Source organism: Halichoerus grypus, chromosome 8, assembly GCF_964656455.1.
Source record: "Halichoerus grypus chromosome 8, mHalGry1.hap1.1, whole genome shotgun sequence".
In the NCBI taxonomy this organism is placed as follows: domain Eukaryota; kingdom Metazoa; phylum Chordata; class Mammalia; order Carnivora; family Phocidae; genus Halichoerus; species Halichoerus grypus.
Window position 1 is genome coordinate 43,364,657 of NC_135719.1, and position 20,615 is coordinate 43,385,271.

The window sequence follows — 20,615 nt, forward strand, 5'->3', positions numbered from 1 at the left end:
GAAGTGAAGTCTGTCACCTCTACCCTGCTGCCTGATAGTAAGGCAGGGGTCCCAGTCCTTGAAGGCCACAGCGGTGACAGCATTAGCAGACAGCTTCCTATAGACGGAGAGCTTGGCCTGGGAACCAGACACATCGGTGTTAATATCCCTACTAGCCTGGTGGCCTGGGGCAAGGAACCCAGCCCCTTCTACCTCTGGCATGCTCATCTGGATAGCACATTCCTGGCAGGATTACAGGTAATGAATAATATGCTCTGCATACAGAAGGTGCTCAATAAATGGTATAGGAGCTTGAAAGAGTCAAGTTCTGTATCCCCACTCTAAGGTAAAGAAACTGAGGTAAGGTCTTCACTTAAAGCCACGGAACCACCAGTGATTTCTGTCCTACAAGCACACTCTGTCCTCATCTAGGGCCTACTGAACACATTCCCGAGTCATACCCCAAAGCTTGAAGAGCATTTTCCATCTGTCTTGAAATGCTTTGGAATATTCACTGCCTTATTTTGCTTCTCATCCTATCTGTTCAGACCTTTCTGGACCTCTTTGAGTGCTCCCCAGATACCTCATGTTCACCATGTAAAACAATGAAGCACCCCCCTCATCACCATCCCCATTGCTACTCTTGGTTTTCCAATTTGTGCTCAAATTTCTACCAGGATTCAAAAGTTGACCATTCTTTTGAGTTCTTGCTTCTGCCATCAAGCCAACCTTCAGATCTCACAGATTCTGGTTTCACCACATTTTTCCTGTCCTGTTTCTTTCTGCCCATGGTTCCCAGCATTGATGTTCTTCTCCTGGACTATGGTCACAGCTTGTTGCTCAGTATCATCACATTTTCTAATTTGATGAGCTTCCAGGTGCTGGGAGTGCCATGTTGAAAATCCCTCTGATGCCGTCCCAGTCCAACTAGACCTCCCCACCTGGCATTCAAGCTCTCCTATAAGACGACCTCAGTCAGCCTCTGTCTTCTGGGCTAACTTCCCATTATTCTCTCCCACACAGCTCATTCTGGACAGAGCCTGGGTCCTCCATTTCCTGATTGCATGAAGTGCTCACTGTGCCTTATCCGTGTTGTTCCTTCTATCTGTTAGAGAGCTCTTCCCCTTCATCAGGACACATCGAAATCCATTAAGGCTCAGCTCAAAGGCCATCTCCTCTGTGAAAACTCCCTTGACTGCCCAAGTCAATATACTCTTTCCAGCCTCAGAATTCTCAAGACACTGTGCATCCTACTATCCTCCTTTGTACTACAGTTACTTATGTCTTACTTTATTTTTTCCTTTATAGAAGTAGGCTCAGTGAAGTCAGGGACTATTGAATCATCTCTACTTCCTTCTCAGGTCAGCACCTTACCCATGGGCAATGAATATCAGTTAAATAAATGAACACAGACTTGAGTACTTCCTTGCTCCTTTCTCTTCTGTTACCAGTACGTTCCAACTCTGAAAGTGGCCGTTTAGAGGACAACCAAAGCCCATTCTAAGGGTTTCTGCTGGGTATTCCCTTAAACACAGAGTCACTGTTTTTTGTTTTTTTTTTTTACCAACATTACTATTTTAAAAATATAAGCAAAAGCAATATAATTTAAATAAAATTCAAGAAAGGAAGAAAAAAAAAACAACCCTGGTTCCTTACCAAAATTTCCATTTTCATTTTTGTATATTGCTATCTAGTCTTATAAAATCACAGCCTGGATGAATAAGCAAACATTTACATGACCACTGCTGGGTTGGGCCTGACTCCTCAGTGAGAAAACTCTCTGAAGCAAAGAGCCTGAAGAGGATTGGAACATGCCACCCCAAAATATGCTGCTTTGACATATTTTGAACTGAAGGTGATTGAGAAACATCAGATCCAGGAAGGGCTCTCTGCCCTCCCACTCCCTGCCTAAAAGCAGATCATAAATTTTCACGTAGTATCAGGAAGAAGAAAACATTTTGTTAGGAGCTGATGCCAAGATGAGTCTAAACAAACAAACTTTACCAAAATAACCCTTATCTTCCATTAGTCTCCCCCATATACTTCTCAGCCACTTTCCTATTGCCCCTAGAAGCCCCAGCCCCTTTCCTTTGTCTAGTTACTTCTTCAAAATTTATCACTCTTTGTTAAAATGGTATAGAAGTGTTCAAACCTAACTGCTTCTTTGGGATTTTCATTTCTTTCCTATGAGGCTCCCTGTGCCATGTAGAAAAATGAACATCAAATAAAATGTGTCGGCTTTTCTCCTGTTAATCTGGCTTTTGTCAGTTTAATTTGCAGGCTTCTAATACAGAACTTAAGAGGATGGAGGAAAAGTTTTTTTTCCTCCCCTACAGGCTCACAAACACTTTGCATGACTTACACTCTATTTGCATTGTTATTAGGAATTTGAGCCAATGAGTCAGTCCTTTTTACAACAACAACAACAACAACAAAATCCTTTGTTACAATAATTGGAATCTTCTAGGCTAAAGGGTTTTTTGTTTCAGCTATATATTATCTGGTCTCTTTCCTAGTTTTAAACACTTGAGATATTTAAATCCTCCTGAAGAATACAAGGCAAATTAAGTTATCTTCTTATTTCAAACCCTAAGAATATTTCTTTCCATGTAGTTTCCATTTGACTAACTTAATTTCTGCTTTCCAAACCAAATAATGTCTTCACATCTGGGAAAATTTCCCCATATCCCCATGTGCTTCATATAAAAGAAGAATGTTAAGGACCAAGCCAAGCACTCAATGAGAGAACACTATAGGGATGAACCCTACAGAGGGACTTCTCTTTATTACACCAGCTCTGGCTCGGGAAGCTTCTCAGCAGGAATGAGGGGAACGATGGGCCCCTACCAGCCAGCAGGGACTACCCTTCAAAACCAGGCACTGAAACACCCATTCACTATCCCTGAAGGATGTGCCTGAAAGAAGGACCAAATCCACTTGCTAGTCAGAAAAGGACCTGACTCCCAGCTGAACTCCTGGGCTGACAAAACACAGAAACACATGAAATTTCTAGGCAACCGTGTGGTGAGGATTGTCCTCTTGCTCCAGCAACAGCTGAATGCTAACTTTGGCCCAATCAGCCCTTGAGGGACTGACTTCAAGGCTCTAATGGCTATTCCTGAATTTCAGGTTCATGTATCATCTTCCATAATTAAGTAACAAAAAACTCAAGGTCTTACTTCTTCTCTTGGAAAACACCCTTAGATATTAGGTGTTACAAAATTGAGGCTGGTGGACTTTCTAAAAGTTTTTTTCTTCTTTTTCTGTTGTGACTAAATATTGCACATGTGTTTAAACCTGTCATTGATTTATAGAACTAAAAAGTCTATGATGCATATGTCTGATAAGACCCGCCCTCAGTTAAAGGTAGCTGCAAGGACGTGTTTATGATGAGTCATTGAGTCAGAAAGACTACATAGCCCTGGGAGTTTAAGAGAAGATCCAGGTTTGAGTTTACAAGTTCAATTCAATTAGGTAGAGATTAATTAATTTAATTTAATTAATTTATTTTTTAAAGATTTTTATTTATTTGATAGAGACAGTGAGAGAGGGAACATAAGCAGGGGGAGTGGGAGAGGGAGAAGCAGGCTTCCCGTGGAGTAGGGAGCCCGATGGGGGGCTCGATCCCAGGACCCTGGGACCATGACCTGAGCCGAAGCCAGACGCTTAACGACTGAGCCACCCAGGTACACCGAATTAATTTTATTTTAAATTGGGAAATAGGATGTATTCTGGATCCTTAAGTGTTTGTGCACTTCAATCACATTTTCTTTAATCTCTCCCCCTTGAGCTCATTACATGGAGGCCGTATCTCATTCATGCCTGGCATTGTTAAGTGCTCGATACATGTTTATTGCAGTTGCAAAAAAAAAAAAAAAAAAAAGGCAAAGCTCAGCCTAAAGCTTAACAGGGTTGATTTTTATACAAAGCCACTACTCGCATGTGAAAGACTGTCACCAGCTGGTCATTCCTGGGGCTAAGTGGTGACTCCAAGGCCCACCCCACGATCTCATCATCTAGGTCATGGTTTCAAATATGTTATCCCCCATGCTCATTCAGCAATGTTGCCAATGAGGAAACTGAGGGTCAGAGAACAGCTTGCTTGAGGTGTAATAAGAAATAAGTCCTGGGAAAAGTGCTACCAAAGCCTCCTTCCCACTCATCTATTCCAGGCATGAACATTCTGGAATACTGTTATGTTCTGGGGGCTGATAAAGCAAAATTACCTACTTATTTATATCAGAACACTAACCTGACATGGCTTAAAACATCTTTCCAAAAAAGAACAAAGAAGTTCTCTAAACAGAAGAATACAGTGCTCATCTTTCTTCTATTTAGAATTTTAAGACAAAGGTTAGATCCAGCAAGTACTTATGTTAAAATGCAAAGCAAATTTACATTAAAGGGAAATTTACAAGTGTTTGTTGGAGGGGGAATAAAGAATAAGGGTGGATTCAGTTAGAGTTGGCAAACAATAGCTTAGTCTAATTAAAATTCATGCTTTACAGGTTTTAAATGCCATTAACGTGTTTATAATTAATACATATGTGAAAAAGGAAGGTTACTAAATTATACATATGTAGTATTATGATCTGTATCCTTCAAATATGTGTGAGTACAAAAAAGCTATGTATGTTAAGTATGTATGAGTAGAAAAAAGCTTGACAATATAGCTTAAAAATCTTAAAATATTATCTGCTAGTAAAGAGATTATAGGTATGCTTTTCTGATTTTTTTATACTATATGTTACTTTATGACCAGAAAAGGTGAACATTATTTTTTTATCCATTAACTACATTAGTTCTTTAATTGGAAGTGAAAAGTTCTTTGAGAGAAAATGTTTGCAAACACACATTCAAAAAGTAGAAAATGGCATTTTTACTATTTTGTTAAGTAGAGATAAGTTATTAAGTGTGTAGTCATATAAGAACTATGATTAAATCTTTTAAATATTTCAGATGCATTATAAACTCAGCTGTCTTGCATTGTCTTATCTTTGCATATAGCCTTTTATTAACTACACTGTGTTATATAAATAAATGTTCTTTATAGTTGAGAATAATGATTGATGAAGATGAGGAAGCATTTACTGAGAAAATAATTTCAGCTGTTTTAACCTTTACATGAGCATTTTAAAACTTTGATTTCCTCTAGTGAATGTGAACCTTAAGAAAAATTTCCAAACTTCAGTCTACTTGGACATGCGAGTCATTGAACATTCATGGAAGAAATTATTACCTTAAGCTCTGCATATTCTTTATGAGATTTTATATAAATATTAAGGATTAAAAGGGTTTAAGTGCTCTAGACTTCAAACGATCTTGTTCCTTTTGTTTCATGACTTAAACTGGTATTGTAAGTTCTCTGTTTGCATCACAAACTTTTATATTATAGGACACAGACATTTTAGCTTAAGGTCTTATGTATATTTGACAAAAATAATTTTCATCCAAAATTATTTTAAAAAGAGTCTTCCCAAGAGGAAAATGAAAGCCTGGCATCATTCTTTTTTATTCATTTGTTTGCACACTAACTTCACTGAGTTTACCGCGAACACAAATGAGTTTTGGGATGGCTAGAAATCCAGAAACACAAAAGAATTAGTTGAAGGAACTAGGAATTTTTAGGAGAAGAGGTGGAAGAGGTCTCCAAATATCTTTATGGCTGCAGTGTAAGGAGGAACACTCATGTTTTACAGGACAGGAGTGGGAGTTAGCAAGACACATTTTGGTCCAATGCCAAAGGAACCCTCTGGGCAACTGCCTGGATCCGCCATGAATTTCTGGGAAGGAGTTAGGCTGAGTCAGGGACGCTGCAGAGAGCTCCTCATGCTGGCAGGGAGGCTGAGCACAGTGGCTTCTGGGGGGCCTCCCAGGGCTGCTTGGGCACTGCCAGGAGCTGAGGTGTGAGCTGGGAGGCTTGGATGGAGGGAGAGGGGATGTGCAGACAGAACGGGGGTGGGCCCTGCTGGACTCAGCCTCAGGGCCCAAGTCTGAGTCCATGGACACCTTTCGATGGGCACCTACTCTCCATTTGTTTCCTTTGGGTCAATGCCTTCCCGAGGACATGGACATTCGGTGCCCATGACAGCCCACTCTGGGACAGAGGCACAGTTAGCTGCTTGTCCTAAGAGTTCAGTGTTTGCACACGGGCTCTCTATCTGGGGACCATCTTGGGGCTAAAGGGGAGTGGCCGTAAGCCACGAGGTGTCAGGAATCCACAGCAGGTCAATCACTCGATGAGAATCTCCAGGATGATCTCTGCATGCGAGGTGAAAGCTGCGTTGGCAGGTCTGTTCCTCAACCCTCCACCAAGGTGCAGTGTTACTGTGATGACGGGGACAAAATTAAGGGGCACCTTAGCACCGGATGGAGTGGAAACCCCTATGAATGCTTGCAGGGTGATGCTCAGAATACTGGACAATGCTCACCAGTCGGGAGGGATGCTGGCCCAGGAATCCACCCATGTGGCGGGACGGCGACGCATGAAGGTTTCCTCCTCTGAACTTGAGATGTCGCCCTGTTGTTGTTCACATGATTCCACAGGGAGACGAGGCTCCCGCGCTCAGTGTTTCCTAAGGCTCTAGGAACTTGCCTGGTCCCCTCTTACCCTTGGCCCAGCAGCCTCAGTGCCCCCTGGGAGCCCGTTAGGAAGGCAGATTCCTAGGCCCACCTCCCCGCGCAGACTCAGCCCCGGCACCATGCGGGGATTCCCAGGTGACCTGTAGGCACACCGTAGTTTGGCAGCACGGTGAGGAATTCTGATAAGGGAAACGGTGGCCACCTGGCCTAGCCAAGAGGAAGGCACTAAGGACAGAGACAGCCAGTCCTGGCTCCATCCCAGTTCAACTTGCAAGGGCTCTAGACGGTCCAGAAACCCAGAAACCGTTGGGGTGGCGGCCAGCCCACTGCCCTGGGAGGAATCCCCTGATGGCCTCTCCCACTGCCAGCCCGTCAGTCAGGGGCTTCCACAAGAAAAGGAAGGCAAAACTCACTCTCTCCTTCCCTCTCTCTCTTCCCCTCCCCAAGGTACACTCTGTAATTTTGCTTAGTGCTTTTCCCCAAACCCTTTTTTTTTTATTGTGGTAAAATACACATAACATAAAATTTACCATTTTAATCATTTTCAGTGTACATTTCAGTGGTATTAATTACATCTACACTGTTGTGTAACCATCACCAGACCCAACTCCAGAATCCCTATAAATCCTACTTTTGTCATTTTTTTTTTTTAGGGAGAGCACACACATGCATGCATGTGAGCGAGGAGGGGGAGGGGCAGAGGAGGAGGGAAGAGAGAGAATCTTAAGCAGGCTCCATGCCCAGTGGAGCCCTGCATGGGGCTCGATCTCACGACCCTGAGATCATGACCTGAGCCGAAATCAAGAGTTGGATGCTTAACCGACCGAGCCACCCAGGCGCCCCTAGTTTTGTCTTTGATATAGGAACTCTATCTCTTGCTGGTTTACCTTGCACATAGGTAACTGGCGGGCCGACGGTTAACTGTACGTGCGTCAGACTTCATCTTTACATCTGACACCAGGGACCCCAAGGGAGGCCAGGCTACTGGGGAGGGCGACAGTCTGTGAACTGTGCTGAGTTAGTGAGAAGGAGGGAAGGGGCCTGCCGTCTGCTGAGTGCTTTTATATGCCAGGCACCAACATACCATACGAGAGCTGCAATGTAATTCTTCCCCTGCTTCAGTATCTCATGATTTAATGTTCACGTGCAGTGCGAAGGACAACTAATGCTCTCACACCCACTGCCCACCCTTGCAGCCCCTCGGTCTTTGTATGAGGATAGAAAGCCTTTTCCCCAAAGTCAGAAGTTACCCTTGGGATTCTCAGCTGGTGATTCATCTTCGTGGTGTTGGGGTGCCTGTCACGTACAGCTCCTGCCCACTGGCCCAGCAGCCCTTGGTCCCAGCTGTAGGAAACCCACTCTGCCTGCCCTCAGCTCACCCTTTCACTCCACTCGGTGAGGAACCAGCTCTTGGCACAGGGCCCCATGTCGCAGTTCTCAATGTCGTTCGGCCGGAGCTTCATGTTGCATTCTTCATCGTCGACCACGTCCCCGATGTTGCTCACACACTTCACGTCTCGGGTCCTCTGTCCCACCCCGCAGGGCACTGAGCACTAAAACAGCAGGAATAAGTCAGTGGGATGGGCAGCGTTACCTTCGGGGGCCTCTCCAGCCCGGGTGCCCTCATCCTTGTCACCTGCCACCCGAGCGGACGACTGTGGTGAGACCCACTGGGGGGCTCTGAGTTCGCAGCCCTGAAAACCTCGCCACCTTTTCTCTAAGACCTTCTTGGATGTCCCGCCCACTTTGTGGCTCTGGGCCTCCGTTCTGTCATCTGTGAAACAGGGGTGCGAGACTGGAAGGAGCTGACTTCTCATGACACGCGAGACAGAGCACGTGTATGCGCGGGACTGCCACGGGCTCACCCTGCAAGTCGGCTGTGGGCGGCTGCTGCACACCACCCTTAACCCCGGGCGCTGTCTATCGGTAACATGCTTTGGTTTGCAAAACAGTCCTTCCAGAACACCCCCCAGCCCCAGCCCCGCCCCGGGAAGGGTTCTCTTTAGGAGACCTCAGGGCTGTCCTGAGTCAGGTCGTTGGTGGCAGTGGGGCGGGGCATGGCAGGGCGTCTGGGAGGGGGAGCTCTAGCGCAGGCGGCCTGCCCCACGTACCGAGGTCCAGTCTGTGCGGATCTGCCACTCGCTGCAGATCTTGAGCTGGCAGGTGCTGGTGGTCTCGGGCTTCTCCAGGTGCCGGCAGCGGAAGGGCTGCACCGTCAGGCTGCGGTTGGCGTACACCTGGCGGCACAGGACCTGGCGGTGCTGCATGCCCAGGCCGCAGGTTTTGCTGCACTCGGACCACTCTCCGATGTCCCAGCTAGCTCAGGAACGAGAGAGCGCGAGAGGGACAGATCACCTTCAGCCGGTGGAAGAGAGCACCGCCCCGAGAGCCGGCTCGCACAGAACCATCAGCACCGTTACGGGTGGTCCTCACCCAAGAGCACAGCTCAACGCCTGCCTGAGGGCCATCGGACTCCGTGAAGCAACGTAACTCTGTCGCCAAGCTCTTTACCAGTGACGACAGCCCAGGTTTAGAAAATTAAAGAAAACCGAGAAGGTGCAAAGGATTTTTATCTAAAAAACGCCCCAAACTCCAAACGTTAGTTTTATCATCACCCCGTAGAACATTAACCCACGTTGGATCTTAGAAATCTCCAGCATTCTTTATTGCTCATGAGCTACTTACTCATCAGTTTCACGATCCTCCCAGTCATCCTGCTTTGTCACTTAGTTAAATAAGACATCAGCACATGCTCAATACGTAGGAGGATGTTTCTATTACTTTGAAAATTATGATGGGACCCTTTTTGGGGGTTCTTTCTCCCTGTTCTTCTGGAAGTGTCCTCTTCATCATTCAGTAACCAGCCCAAGACCTCTCCTGAGACACTCCTCCCGACTTCTCCTTGCCCACGTACTTGTGACTCTCCTTATTCTCTCTGTTCACGGCTCACCTACAACACTGACCACGCTGGACTGTAATTCCCAGCTTCCCTCTTTGCTTTCCTCACCAGGCTAACATGTAATTGCTCCAAATTACCAAAGGCGTGTGCTCACTGCTAAAGGCTACAAGCTTCCACGTTCATCCCCAGAGACAGGTGTGCTTGCCGAACAGACTGCAGTTTATGCACAGACTCAGTCTCCTGTCTCTAAATCAGATGTAGACAGATTTTATGTCCGCTAATAAGGTCCTATGCACCCAGAAGTGACCCGATAACAGGCGATCTCCACAGAGAGGCCATCTTACAAGGCTGGGCAAGGGAAGAGGTTGCAGGGCTCCTCCTCGGGGGTGGGCTTCATACTGGAGTCGCAGTAGCTCTCGGGCACCTCTTCGTGGGTGTTTCGGTGCACACAGCGAAAAATAGGGAACTGCGATCCTGCAAGGACAAGGAGAACTTCTCAAGGACAGCCCCACACACTTGAATGTTGGGCTCTGGGTGCAGGTGCACAGAGATCTGGGTACTGATGAAGAGAGGCCGCAGGAACAGAGAAATGCACACACACACAAACACTCCTCCTTCATTCATGTGTTTACACACACCTCCCACACAGGGGCTGTGACAGGCACTGTGGACATTGGGGGTGCAAACCGCGGACATGGTTGGAAAGTGCTAAAGGCAGATACAAACAATTTTCATAACAGTTCAAGATATCACGAGGCAGGAGAGTGATTATAAAATGAGCACAAGTAATAACTGCTTGGAAGTTTTCTGGAGACATCACAAAGAAAGGGTCCTAGAGGGTCCAGCTGGATCCTACGGAAGGGCGGGGTTTGGGTAGCTGTGGGCATGTGTGTCTTGGAGGGAGGGGGCTGTCCAGGCGGCTGAACAGGAACAAAAGTGCCCGACACACTGGCCTGCGTGTGCCTGGGACGTGTGAGAGGCCGGCTGAAGCAGAGAAGTAAGAAGATTCAGGACCGGCTAGAAGAGCAGCGAGCTTCGCCCTACTCTCTAAAGCATTTTACCCATTCCCCTAATAAAGTACTGATCCAATGGTATTTTTAGTTATCTGAGTAGATGTCTGCTTCCCATGAGACAGAGAGCTTCTCAGGACAGAACTAATTCTTGTTCATCCCTGTAATCCCAGTACCTAACAGAATAACAGCCGCTCAATAAACATGCTGAATGGATATTTATCAGAGGTCTCATATTTGTTTTTATTACTTTGTTTAAAAAAAATCATACTGACTGCCTCAGGGTTGTTGTTGTTGTTTTGTTTTAAATACGCAGCCGAGTTTCACTGGCTTAATATGGATAAATGTATTTTGGAGAAAAAGTCAGAATCCGTTAAATGGAATCTCTAGCTTTGAGAAAAAAAAAAAAGCTGACAATTCTGCAGCCTCTCTCTGCTACCCCCTGGTGGCAGCTCGGGAGTATTGCTAAAGGATGTGTACCAAGTGAGAAAGGTAACCAGGAACAGGCCATGCAATTGTTTGAAAAATACGATGTTTCTTCACAAATAACTGTCTGTCCCCCTGTGCCGAGCCCCATTCTAGGCCACTACCCAATTCCTGCCGGGCAGAACATGATCACTCATCCTACAGTTCCATCTTAGCTCTGTTGCTAACTGGCCAGGCATTTGGATTTTCTGAACTTCCAACTTACTACAATTTAATTGTAACTGGAGGGATAACTCTTCACAGAAATGTTTCCCTATTTCATCAGCCATGAAGAGTGTGTCAGTGCTTGTTGACGTTGATCTTGTGTGACCCCCAAGCCAGAGGGTGGTTCTTGTAAGAAACCTTGACAGATTGGAAGACAGTTCTGAATCTGAAATGATCATTTGTTTAAAAACCACTCTGGCAGTAAAAATTCATAACGTAGCTATAACTTTAAGACCATTATTTAAAAACAATGTTCCGGGGCGCCTGGGTGGCTCAGTTGGTTAAGCAACTGCCTTCGGCTCAGGGCCCTGGGATTGAGCCCCGCTTCTGGCTCCCTGCTCGGCGGGAAGCCCGCTTCTCCCTCTCCCACACCCCCTGCTTGTGTTCCCTCTCTTGCTGTCTCTCTCTCTCTGTCAAATAAATAAATAAGATCTTTAAAAAAAACAAAAATAATGTTCCAATGAAGTATAATTATTAGCGGAGTAAAAAGCGGTACTGACTATAAAACTAATAAGAAGCAAAAACTTTTGTGGAATGAAATTTTGTCCAGTGACATATCTGCTTCCATGAAGAAGAGATTTTTTAAATTAAATTCCACATATATTAAGCACATTGTGCTCGCTTACAAAGATGAATAAGATTCCGTTCACGCCTTTTGGGATACCCATGTGGGACCCAGCTATTAAGGGATTAAGTAAAAATCTTATTATTTATCCCTTCAGACCATGTGGGTGTAACTTTTCTGCTGGCAAGTCTGCAGACTGGAAAGCAAAAGTTACTACTCCAACCACATGGCACTCAAATGAGGGGGCAATTTAATATCTTTAGCTAAAAGGATACAGGCTACCATAGGAATGCTCTGTGCCTTGGAGGGATGGGTCCTGCCCAGGGCTGTTTGTACGTGGCCACGGACCTTCCTCACCCTCTTAGTGCCTTTACACTACACTTAGCCATGGTCCAGCTCCAGTGTTCAGCCAAGGACGTAAATCCAGAGGCTCACTCTCTGATGGTGAGAACCATAATTCTTGACTCCAATGACCTCAACGGTTTCTTTTTTTGGGTCAGTTTTGATTTCTGCAGAGAATGGGATGGTGAGGTCCAGTGCTGGCTGGGCTTCAGGCAGCAGGAAGAATCTGGGATCATTTTAGTTGGGTTTTATGTTGTGTGTGTTGATCAGAACAGAGGTGTATTATCCTGGAGGAGGGAACCGTACTGCAGGTAATCCGCAGATATTAAAGGGGGCAAGTCAGTGAGTTCTGGGGACGGCGTAGAGAGGCTGGTGCGGCACTGGGGAGAGAGGGACAAAATACGGAGCAAGAAAAAAATGAAATCATCTGAGGTTTGGAACTCCAGGAATCAACTGAGCCAAGCCAAAAGTTTGACCAGACAGAAGTCTGGGCAACGGCCAGGTGGAGTATGAGCCACTCTGGGCTGTTGGTGGCAGGACCCCTCTCTGTGACAGTGATACAGTGAGGGGTGGTTTCCCTTGAGAGGCATGGAGACATGTGGTCTGTTGAGCTCCACCAGAAAGGACTGGAGAAGATTTGTGTGGGGACGAATGGTGAGGTCACAGGGAGCATGGATGTGGTTTGCATCTATAAGAGCAAGACGGTACCAGTAGGCTCAGAAGGGCGTGGTCCTGGTACATTTGTCACTGCTGCTGAGCTAAACATGGATGCATCCACATGGCCTCATGTGCCCTGCAATCCAGCCAGCGCTGCTGGGAACAAACCTTACAGGGAGCAAAGGAGGGGCATCCAGGGGCTGCTGCCATTTGTCCAGTGGAAGAGCAAGGGGCTAGGAGTACGAGGGGAGGGAGGGCTGGGGGAAAAAACAGCTCTGCTCTTGTTTTATTTCCAAGGAACCTCTTCCGTAGCTCTTGGACTGGAGAAACCATGCTGTTTCTCAAGGTAAAGAAGAGGATGCACATGTCATCACAAGCATCCAAGTGGCAGATGCTGTGTGTGTGTGTGTGTGTCCACAAGGCAAAGCAGAAAGACTATATTAAGAACGTTAGGGGCGCCTGGGTGGCTCAGTCGTTAAGCGTCTGCCTTCGGCTCAGGTCATGATCCCAGGGTCCTGGGATCGAGCCCCGCATCGGGCTCCCTGCTCAGCGGGAAGCCTGCTTCTCCCCCTCCCACTCCCCCTGCTTGTGTTCCCTCTCTCGCTGTGTCTCTCTCTGTCAAATAAATAAATAAAATTTAAAAAAAAAAAAAAAAAAAAGAACGTTAAATAAAATCATATGGAAATCTAGAGAAAAAGATTCTTCAGTTGCGAGTACATAAATCCACATTCTTTAAGCTACGATAGAACATAGTAAGGCAGTAACAGCCTTGCCTATCCAGGATGCAATGATGTAAAAACTACCCTTACACCTTTTCTAATAGCTGGATATGCCCCATTTGACAATATATTCATCAATTCAAGAAACACTTGAGGAGTGTCTCCTTGTGTGCTGGCTACCATCCCAGGAGCAGGTGATGAAAAGAGTCCATGCGCGGAGACAGCTAGGCCAAGCAGAGCTGGGACAAGAATGTGTCCTGAGTTGCGGTGGGGTCCCATAGGATAAGTGCCCACCTGTGCCTTGCAGAACCAGGAAGGGCTTCACAGAGGAGGTGCATCTGAGCTAGATCGGGGAGTCTAAGTGGTTTGCTGGCTCCATACCAGAGGATATAGTGTAAGGGATGCAGGTGTTTTAGCTCAGTGTGGATCACACAGACTGTGGTTGGCTGGGGGAAAGATAACCAGAATTTTTGGAAATGGGGTCCCTCCATCATGCCTTGAATGATCCGTTGAATGAACACCGGGGTATGTGGCATTAATTCGGTGAATGCAGGGCTGTGTGAGCAGCATGAAGGGTGAGCGGGCAATGGCCCACGCTTTCGTCCTTATTCTACTAAAGTCCATGAGGCGATGCCCGAAGTCCTCTGGACACGGCGACATCTCACGCTACTCGAAAGACTAGGCCAGGCGATCTTTAAGGACAGGAAAGGGAAGAGAATCTTCCACACATCTGCCATCCTTGATATAAAACCACAAGACGGCAATTTTTCTTCTTTTTATGACTTTCCCTGTGTGTACCTAGCACAAATGTGTCTGGTTCCTCCGGTGGGCATTGCACCACTAACTCCATGGTGCAAACTTCAGTAATCACACATTTGGACCCCGGGTTCCTATGTCAACTGCATTTCATCCTGCTCACCTCTACAGTTCCAGGGTTGGATCCTGACTGAAATGATTTTGGCCTTCCTGTGTAATTAGCTTTCTGCCTCTGTTCAGACACATTCTATGGGCGTATCATTTTCCTTCCGAAAGCTTAAAAAAGAGGTTAGGGCAATGAATCTTCAGTCCACATTCTTTGCACACATATTAAGCAAAAGCCCACTAATATCTGCAGTGTCAGCTCCAGAAATCAGTGCTCCAGTTATCAGTCATCACGGAACTGGCTGGGGGTCCAGGCAGGAGACGCTCCAGCCCCCACGAAGAACCAAACACCTCAATTCGGTTCTCAAAAGCCACCAAGCTGATGCTCTTGGGAAAAAGATAAAGGCTTTACAGGCAGTTGTGAAAATTTCCCGGGTGCAGATTATATCAGACTTCCTGAATTTTCTACCCTTGGGTACATGTCTCTTGAAGAAAAGAAAAAAAAAAAAAAAAAATCCCCAAACCACTTTTCTTAGTGTATCAGTTTCCAAGCAACAGGAACTTCTTGGGATAAAGCCTTCCCATTTCCGTGGCCACCTCGCCTCCAAGGACAGCGGTTTTAGCGTCACAAATAGGACTTCCTTACAGACAGGAGGCCATTACCACGCAGACAGTACCCTTGCCTCATAGTTCCTAGTGGTCTCAGACAGATCCTTGCACTGAGGAGCTAGGCCACCTTGAAACTGAGAAACAGCCTCAATTTCCAACCCAGGTGCCAGACATTCAATAAGGGGCTTCTGGACACATTCCACGCCTACCTTAACTTTGGAGTTTTCAAGGAAATAGGACCCCAGATCCACCCCACAGTTCAGACTGATATTGATATTGACCCCTTTGCCCACAGCCTCCTTTGCTTTGAGCCTATCAAAACTCGTTTTCTTTAAATGTCACCTGAACTCCATCTGCCCTTCTCCCAAATCCTAAACTCTTCTTTGTTTGGAGAGACACCATTTGTTCCTTCTGGTGTCTCTGGCGTGTGGTCTCCCTTCCTGCAAGGAGTCCATGGAGCTGGTGTGGCTGGGCCGCAGGCTTGCCCCCGGGGTCGTAGCTGATGGGGTTAGGATAATGGGACAATACACAGTGAAGATTTTACGGAGAGAGCCGTGGGGAGCTGTGAGCGTTGGTGAGCGTAAGAGCCGGCTCACACCTCAAGCCCCGTGAAGGTGCTTTTTTTCTGGAATCTTAGATTTGAGAATGAGTTTTACTTGGTATTTGTGTACGTACATCTCAACTTCTCGATCTTAAACTCGGTGAACACATTCTGCGGTTATTCATGAGCTCATCAGGCAGGAGAGGGTTAACTCAGCAGGCCTGGGGGGCTCAAACCCTGCACACTCCAAAGAAAGTCCTGTCTTCAGGACTGGCCCTGGAGCAGGGCTGGAGACAGCCTTTGAGCCCGTGGGATATTCTGCTGATCGGAGTGTTTTTCCACACTGTATCAGTTTGACAAGATAGTTTATGCCAACAATGTGATTTGGCTGAATGCCTGTATTTGTGGGCCTGTGGTCTTGGCCACGTTCTATCTATCAGTCTGACTTCTGGGTGCTAAAGGCTGAGTAGCTAATGTAAATCATGTGGGGGCTCCATGCCTATGTGATTGAGCCACAGTAAGCCCCCTGGACACCAAACCTCAATTATCTAGTTGGCAATAGTTGGTCTTGCTGTCACCCATTACTGCTGGGAGAATTCAGTGCATCCGGGTGCAACTCTCTTGGGATGGGACACCTGGAAGCCGGCCCCCGGTTTCTCCTGGACTTTGCCCCACGTGCGTTTTCCCCTGATGATACCCACCTGTATCCTTTCACTGTAATAAGTTGTGACCACAAGCATAGCAGCTCTTCTGAGTCTTGTGTGTCCTTCTTGTGGCTCATCAAGCTTGAGGGTGGTCTTGGGGACCCTCCACCCAATGTCATACCAATGAACCATCTCACAGTCAGGCTCAAGGAGGGGAAGCTGCGCCATGTCCCTTGAGCCCAGCCACCCAATCCTTGCCCAGGGGGTCTGCAGAGACCCTCCTCGCCCGCACTCGAGCTCACCTTTCCCACAACTTGTGGAGCATTCTGTGGTCCCCAGCTGCTTCCAGTTGTGGTCCCGGCTTCGCCGCGGGGGCTGCGGGGCTGCCGGCACCACATTGTCTGGTCGATGGGAAGAAAATCCATCCGGATGCCTGACTGGGAAGGTCTGTGCTGATTCCGAGGTGAATACTTCGGGGGCCCCACCGTGCACATCTTCCTTCTCCTCGGCCTCCTCTTTCTCTTCTCCCTCCTCCTCGCTCCTCCCGTCTGTTCCCAGCTGGCCGTTGAAGGGCTCCCCTAGGAGAGGCAGGTGCACACACACAGAAGTAAGACTGGTCTGGACCCGGAGTCCTCCCGAGGACATCCCTTGGACATTAGAAATTACATAGCATGAGGTCATTTCCAATCCATAGCACATGTATTTTAAACATGCAGATACCAGTTTCCCTAATATTCAAAATATTGTTAAAAATGAGTAAGAAAAAGATGAATGTCTCAGTAGGAAAAGCAGGCAAGGGCCAGGAAGAGGCGAGTCACATAAAAAGAAATGCTTTAAACAGCCCAAAGTCACACAAAAAGGCTCAACTTCACTCATAATGAAAGAACTACATGTGAAAACAAAAACAACCACCACAACTTTATTAGCCTCACAATAAAGAGGAGGAACTTTGGAGACCCCTAAATCCCTAAACCCCTCATTGAAGATACAGGAAAACAGGGGAGGAGGAGCCTGCTGATAGACACAAAGTTTTGGAGGGCAATTTGGCCATATCTACCCAAGTTTGTTTTATTTATTTATTTATTGAATTTTTATTTTATTCAAATTCAATTAATTAATATATAGTGTATTATTAGTTTCAGAGGTAGAGGTCAGTGATTCATCAGGTGCATAGAACACCCGGTGCTCATTATATCACATGCCCTCCTTAATACCCGTCACCCAGTTACCCCATCCCCTCCACCCTCCTCCCCTCCAGCAACCCTCTACCCAAGTTTTAAATGCACATACCCCTTGACCTAGGGATTCAGTTTCTAGGACATTTATCGTACAAATATTCCCATTCTTTTACACAAAGCTGTATGTATAAGCATGGCTCCTAAAGCGTGTTTTGAAATAGCCAAATAGTAGAGTGAACTTAAATGTCCACCAGGGTACCGGTTAAAATACATCATGCTACAACCACGAACGGATGCTATGTTATTTTTTTTCTTTTAAAGAATGAAGCAAAATGTATGTTGTGACACGGAGATATGACTGATGCATTGTTTGATGAAAGAAAAAAGCACAGCAGGACTCATTTTGTATACGCATCCACACAGGTGTGGCAGGACCCCTTATGAGAGATTAAATTTGTGTTCTGCCCTTGTGTCTGTCCCACGTCTCCCAGGCCAAGTGGCCAAGCCCTTAGGTTTTCTGGACTCGGATTTTTGCAGGGAAGTAAAAGCTGCTGGACGTCAACAGCTCTTCCTTCTCACAGTGAAAGCCTGAGTTCTCAGTAAGGATAACAAGGCCCAGATACTGGGGCCAGCCAATGGGAAGAGAAGGAGGAGGAAAGAGGAGGGAAAAGTGGAGAGCCTTTTGAGAGAGGGAGAGATGTTTTCAAGGCAAGGAGAGGCCGAAGTCAGAAGGCCAGAGTTTCCTGAGCACCATAGACCTTACCTGTACCAGACAGGGATCTTTACTCATACTGGGGGGGTGTGCGGGGAGCCTCCGTATTTACTGAGATAGAGTTTTCTACAAGTGTCAAGGAAATCTGAAGGCTGGGTGGAATCCCTTCAAATCATGAAGAGATATTCCCTCTTGGAATGGGATTGGGGGATGAGGTTGGGACATATTGTTTTTTTTTTTTTAAGTAGACTTTATTCTTTTTTTTTTTTTAGAGCAGTTGTAGGTTCACAGCTCAATTAAGTGGCAAGTACAGAGTTTCCATACCTCCTCTGGCCCCACATAATGCACTTACCGCCCTCATCAACACCCCGCACCAGAGTGGTACATCTCTTACCATCTGCAACCTGCATCGACACGTCATTATCACCCAAAGCCCATAGTGTTCATTAGGGCTCATTTTGGTGGTGTACATTCTATGGATCTTGACAAAAGTAGAATACCATGTATCCATCATTACACTACATCGAGAATAGTTTCACTGCCCTAAAAATCCTCTCTGTCTGCCTATTCACCCCTCACTCTCCCTTAACCCCTGGCAATCACTGATCTGTTTACTGTCTCCATAGTTGTGCCATTTCCACAATATCATATGGTTGGAATCATACAGGATGGAGACTTTTCAGATCGGCTTCTTTCACTTAATAATGCACATTTAAGTTTCCTCCATGTTTTTCCAGGGCTAGGTAGCTCATTTCTTTTTGTGCTGAGTAATATTCCACTAGCTGAATGCACCTCAGTTTATCCATCCATTCACTGAACAAAGGACATCTTGGTTGCTTCCAAGTCTGGGCAATTAAAAGGTGGCTCCGTAGCGCAATGGATAGCGCATTGGACTTCCAAGTCTGGGCAATTATGGAGCACTTGCATCTTTATATATTTTTATTTTGATTGAATATTGTTCAAGCATATACTAGTTTGATACAAAACAAGGAGGCAAATTCCAGGGTTACTGTAGAATCCAGTTAAAATTTAGGACTTTCCCCACCCTGTACCACTTACAACACTTCATGGCTTAAAATATTAAATACAGTTTCAATCAACAGAATCAAGACTAGGCATACTGATGTAAGTGAGACTAAAATATTACCAGACAAAAACATTTAAAAATCTTTTGTACACCTTGCATGCACTGGGCACTACGCTGGGATGGACACCTCATATTCAATCTCCTCCACTGCCTGACCCCTTCAAGAAAAACCTTCGAGTGTAGGGTTTTTCTCTTCACTATTTTGTAGACTGGAAACGTGCTCAGAGAAGTTTCTGACTTGCCTGAAGGTGCACAGCAAGAAAGAGGCAGAGCTGGACTCGAGTTCATGGAGGGTAAAGCCTACTACAGAATGCCCCTCCTCACTAACTTTTTACAACTGACTCCTTCTGGGCCCGCTCTGGCCCAGGTAGCCAGTTCCATACTACCCATTAGCTGAGACCCATCAGGCTTGTTATCAATCGTCATCACCCTGTAGGATTTCAAATAGTCTGTCCAATTGTCCTTATCCATCAGCATCAGATTTCAGGAACCTCAATATTCTGCCATCTGAGCTTCGTTTCTCAGACTGTGGATCGTTCCTGCAAATGGCTCGAACATCGTGTCGGGCTGAGTGCGCTGACTTGCAGTTTAGACAGTATGCGCAGCCCGCGTGCCCGGTACGCACCCTGCTGTCTCCAAGGAGCCAGGCTGTTCTCCCCTGACCTGTGACAGTCAGATAACTCGGTTATCCATCTGGCGGGCCAGGCCTCACATCTGTGCCCTCACTTCCTGGGACAGGTGTCAGAGCAGGTAACCCTCAGCGATATAACAGACAGCAGACTAAGGTCACTGTGGGACCGGGGCAATAAGTCCATCTCTCTGAGCTTCCATTTCCTACTTTTTAAAATGAGGCCCAAAACAGCCCCTTCCTCTGAGCACTGTCGTGATAATTTGATGAGCTCATCTATGTGAAGGGCTCAGTAATGTCTGGCGCACAGCAAGGACTCCGTGCACGTGAGTGATATTATCATTGATATTTATGTAGGCCTTCCTGTTCAAAAGATGGAAAAAACAGTCTCCATTTGGGTGGTGGGTTCCATTATCATTTGGTAAAGAAATATCAGCAGAGCCCATAGGAAAGAGGTAGATAATCAGGCGTGAACTCATTATTCTTTTCTTTCAAGTCAGGAGAAGCAAAAGGTGACCAAGAGAAAAGGCATGAGGTGGACAGAATAATGGCCCTCTGAAGGTGTCTGCCTCCTAATCCCTGGAACTGTGAGTATGGTACCTTGCATGGCAAAAGGGACTTTGCAGATGTGATGAAGTTAAAGATTTGGGGATGGAGAATGGTCCTGGATTGTCTGGCTGGGCCCAGAGATGTGATGATGGAAGAAGGGGGTCGGAGTCCGAAATCTGAAAGTGCTACTCAGTTAGCACTGAAGATGCAAAGAGAGGCCAGGAAGCAAGGAGTGCAGGAGGCCTCTTGAAGTGAAAAGGGTAGGGCGACAGAACCTTTTAGAGCCTCCAAGGGGAGCATGGCCTGCCGACACCTTGATTCCAGCCCAGCAAAACCCATTTTGGACTTCCGGAACTCCTGAAC

General features: G+C 46.4%; 1 protein-coding gene across 1 annotated transcript in view; it reads right to left on the bottom strand.

The window, feature by feature from the left end:
* THSD4 (thrombospondin type 1 domain containing 4) overlaps positions 1 to 20,615 on the bottom strand; it is a 561,701-nt gene that overhangs the window by 22,603 nt on the left and 518,483 nt on the right. Inside the window, exons 11-14 of the mRNA XM_078079143.1 lie at positions 16,401 to 16,676; positions 9,805 to 9,934; positions 8,673 to 8,877; positions 7,941 to 8,114 (exon numbers count right to left, since the gene is read on the bottom strand). Coding sequence (XP_077935269.1) covers positions 7,941 to 8,114; positions 8,673 to 8,877; positions 9,805 to 9,934; positions 16,401 to 16,676 — 785 coding nt within the window. The remainder of the gene's footprint in view (positions 1 to 7,940; positions 8,115 to 8,672; positions 8,878 to 9,804; positions 9,935 to 16,400; positions 16,677 to 20,615) is intronic.